We start from the raw sequence: 3,693 nt of genomic DNA, 5'->3' as shown, positions 1-3,693 counted from the left end.
CCAACAACAAACAAATATATAATAAAAATTGAAAAGCTAAACGGAACCACAACATACTAAAATGTAAACTTACTAAGAACTTCACTAAACTACAACTAATACTAGAACTAAACTGAAAAACAAATGAGGAAACTAATGCAAAAGAGATGAGTGGAGAAGAGAAGTGTGGAGAGGAGAGGAGAAACAAGCGAAAATGAAGCTGTTGTTCGTTTAAACCCAGTTTTGGGTCGTAGTAGTAGATCGTAATTATATAATTCGAGAAGCAACATAGCTGATTAAAACGAAACAAACATTAACAATTTTTAGTAAGCCTACAATTAATGAATGAATTAACAATTAAATAATAAATATATATACATATATATATATATATACACATATTTGTATATATATATATTACCTTTAATGCGTACACTTAGTATTAATGATAAAGAAAAAAAAAATACAAAAAAAACCAGTAAAAAACAAAAACGGGCCGACAAACGTAAAAAAAATCAGAGCGAAAATTGAAAATAAAAATTGATAAAAATACAAAAATTCTTTAGTTTTGTATTTCCCAGCAACAGCCAAACAAAAGATGCCTTCTGCAAAACTTCGGTGGCCCTGCACTTTATGCATTCAAGCTCAACAGATGGCGCCACTAAGGGCTAAGGGCTCGTTGAACGAAATTCTGCAAACAGAAAAAGACGGTTGTGACTAAGTTTTGAAATCAGATTCATGATCAGTAGCTATGGAATATATCGGCCAGTATAGGTGCATCCAAATCTGGAATACTTGCTCATCTCTTCATTACCTTACAATATATTATGTATGTATGATCTTTATATACATACATATGAGTGGCACATAGGTGACATAGATTAACCATTGATGCGTTTATTGGGGGCGTGGCAAATCGTTGAAAACTCATACCCTTCTCAGTTTTAAAACTAAATGCTCCTATTTTAATCAATTGCAGCTAATGCACTTCTTACTCGCTCGCCGAGCGTGGCCAATTCCAACGAAAGGACTTAGATCGTAAGCAGAATGACAAAAAGCTGGCTGCTGCACTGTTCGCCCTGCAGCAAGGCTACCTCAAACTCTAGATGGCGCCAGTCCATAAAGGAAACACGTTATTTTTTTTTTTTTTTTTTTAATTTATTTGTATTGCTTAGAGATATGAAAAAAAAAGTGTTGCTTAGAAATTATTCTTGTACTATACAATATGATAATTAGTTGTCTATATTAATTAACTGGTGAGATTTTGCGCTAAAAGCCCTAGAACTTAAAGTACTTAAAATACTTGAGACGAAAAAAAAATAGTAATGCACTTAAATATAGAAAAACCGCAGACTGTACGAATTAGAAGCAGTGAGTGTGGCTTCAAAGTGGCATAGAAGAAACAGTATGAAAGTATTCACAGATAAGCTGCCCCTCCTTGAGATTAAAAAAAAAAACATGCTGAAATCGAATTGTGGAAACCAAACGGAACTGAGACTCGAACGCGTTCAACGCAACAAGCAGCTGGCAATCTGGCAATCGATTCTGGTTATCGATAACAGCGATCTGGCTATTGCTGCCTAAACCGTTACTTTGGCGGTAAAGGCGGCCAGCTGCGCCTTCAGCGCATCGATCTGGCACAACAGCTCGATATTCTGACGCTCCAGATAGGCAGCCCGAATGGCGATCTCGTCCTCCTTGATGCGACGACGATCACGCGACTTCTTGGCCGCTGCATTGTTCTTGCGCCGACGCTCATAGTAGGCCGCATCCTTTACCTGGCTGCCGCTGCCGCTGAGTGTGCCGGCTGCAGCGGCTGCTGCTGCTGCTGCTGCTCCAGCTCCAGCGCCTGTTGCTGGGGCCGATAGCTTCTCGAAGTTGCCGGCATGGGAGTCACAGTCGCTGGACTCCTCGGCGGCGGCACGATCCTCGCTTTCGCTGTTGTTGTTGGAGCTGCTGCCCTCATTGACGCTGCCGCTGCGCGAGTTGGTGCGTCGCATTTTCGGATTGGTCACCGTGCGAGAGCCGCCATTGGAGCTGCGAATTTGCTCGAGGACGCGCTTACGGTATTCGGTATAGCGCTCCACACGTGGATTATCCAGCAACACATCCGTGGCTGCAAAATTGGCCGCGATCACGAGCGGATCACGGGGAAAGGCCTTGAACGGGCGCGTATTCTTGCTGCCATCCACGCCACCGGCGATGGACAGTGGTGCTGTGGTGCTGCTGGTGGGTGTCGTGTGGGTGGCGGTGCTGCTGCTGCTGCCATGCAGCTGGCTATCGCTGGTTGAAGCAGGCGGCGACTGTGGCGCCTCCAGGACATCGATTTGCATGGTGCTGGCATTGCTGGCCGGGCGTGGCGAGTGCTCCACTGCGCTGGCCGAGACGGCAGCGGCAGCGGCCGCTGCAGCCGAGGCGGCGGCAAAGGTTTGCAACAGGCTGGCGGTGGCATTGCTGCCGGACTTGGCCACAGCTTCAGCGGCATTCGGCTCCTGCTTGATGCTGCCGCCGTAGTAAAGGGCCGGATAGAGTGAAGCCAACTGCTGCTGCTGCTGTTGCTGCTGCTGCTGCTGGGCGACGGCTGCCTGTGCGGAGTAGAGCAGATTGCTGGGAATGGCTGTGGGCGAGGCGGCAGGTGAGCCGCTGCCATAGCTGTAGTTGGTCTGATACGGAGATGGCGTCTTGCGCGGCGTCTCCACGCTGTCGCAGCGACGTGATAAATCCAGCACCTCAGCGGCAGCAGCAATAGATTGCTGCTGTTGCTGTTGCTGCTGCTGTTGCTGTTGCTGGCTGAGCGCTGCGGCGGCGGCTGCACTGCCCAGCAACTGTTGCTGATAGGCGTAGGCGGCATATAGATCCATTTTGGGCAAAGTCAGATGCGATGCTTGTTGCTGCTGCTGCTGTTGCTGTTGCTGGTGATGCTGCTGCTGTTGTTGATGGTGGTGTAGGTGGTGTGATTGCTGCAATTGGCTGTGGGGCAGCTGATATTGCTGCAGATGATGAGAATGATGGTGATGATGCAGCAACGGCTTGCGATCTGCACAGCAAAAGGGAGAGAGAAAGAGAGAGTGTTAAAATGCGGGCTTGGCATTGATGAGAGGGGGCGTGGCTACACTTACCAGTCTTTAGATCAAAGAACTGCCCAGTCAAGAGTTTCTCGTGCATCAACATGTTTGCTGCTATTCCAAAGTCTTGCTCAAAAATGTTGCTGTTCTTGTGTGTGGTGTCGAGTCTAGCTGCTGTGCGTGTTTGTGCGTTTGTGTGTGTTTGTGTGTGTGTGTCGCCTGTCTACACGCTGACGTTGTCGAACGTTAACTGATTTCAAAACGACATTCCGGCCGCCTTTTATACGCCGACGCAGCGGCCGCTCGATTCATTCATTTACCGTTGCACTCGCACTAAAATGGCGGCCGCAACAAGGAGCCGCAGGTAGTCGCAGCGCACTGGGCCAGAGAGCAAAGGCAAAGGGGTGAGTCGCACACTCACTCACTCCCTCACTCTGTCGCTCGCTCACACACTCGCTCACGCACTCACTCACACTTGTATGCGGTCAGGCTCGCTAGCTCGCTAGCTCGCTCTCTCCTTCTCTCCCACTCTTGCACAGCCTCAAAGGGTTTTACGAGGGTTGTTGAGGTTTGCCAGCGCTTGACCCTTTATTCTGTACGATTTCCACTATTTTCGTCATATTTTTCCGCCTCGGCTGCTGATTTTTTT

At 47.8% G+C, this 3,693-nt stretch overlaps 1 protein-coding gene across 1 annotated transcript; it reads right to left on the bottom strand.

Annotated features, from left to right (window-relative positions):
• Positions 1–1,121: 1,121 nt before the first annotated feature.
• gt (transcription factor giant) lies at positions 1,122–3,321 on the bottom strand. Its single transcript, XM_089475143.1, has 2 exons — positions 3,099–3,321; positions 1,122–3,016 (listed from the first exon to the last, which is right to left on the bottom strand). The coding sequence occupies exons 1-2, from the start codon at positions 3,148–3,150 to the stop codon at positions 1,560–1,562; spliced, it is 1,509 nt and encodes a 502-aa protein (XP_089331269.1). The 5' UTR covers positions 3,151–3,321; the 3' UTR covers positions 1,122–1,559.
• Positions 3,322–3,693: the final 372 nt, after the last annotated feature.

This window comes from Drosophila arizonae, chromosome X (genome assembly GCF_054131065.1).
Source record: "Drosophila arizonae isolate 15081-1271.41 chromosome X, UAZ_ARI_1.0, whole genome shotgun sequence".
In the NCBI taxonomy this organism is placed as follows: Eukaryota; Metazoa; Arthropoda; class Insecta; order Diptera; family Drosophilidae; genus Drosophila; species Drosophila arizonae.
Note: the sequence above shows the minus strand (reverse complement) of the source record. Positions and strands in the feature narration are given on the sequence as shown.

Coding starts and splice junctions, on each gene's coding strand:
- gt (XM_089475143.1), bottom strand. CDS start 3,150: ATGTTGATGCACGAGAAACTCTTGACTGGGCAGTTCTTTGATCTAAAG. Junction 3,017..3,098: donor GTTCTTTGATCTAAAGACTG/GTAAGTGTAGCC, acceptor TTTGCTGTGCAG/ATCGCAAGCCGTTGCTGCAT.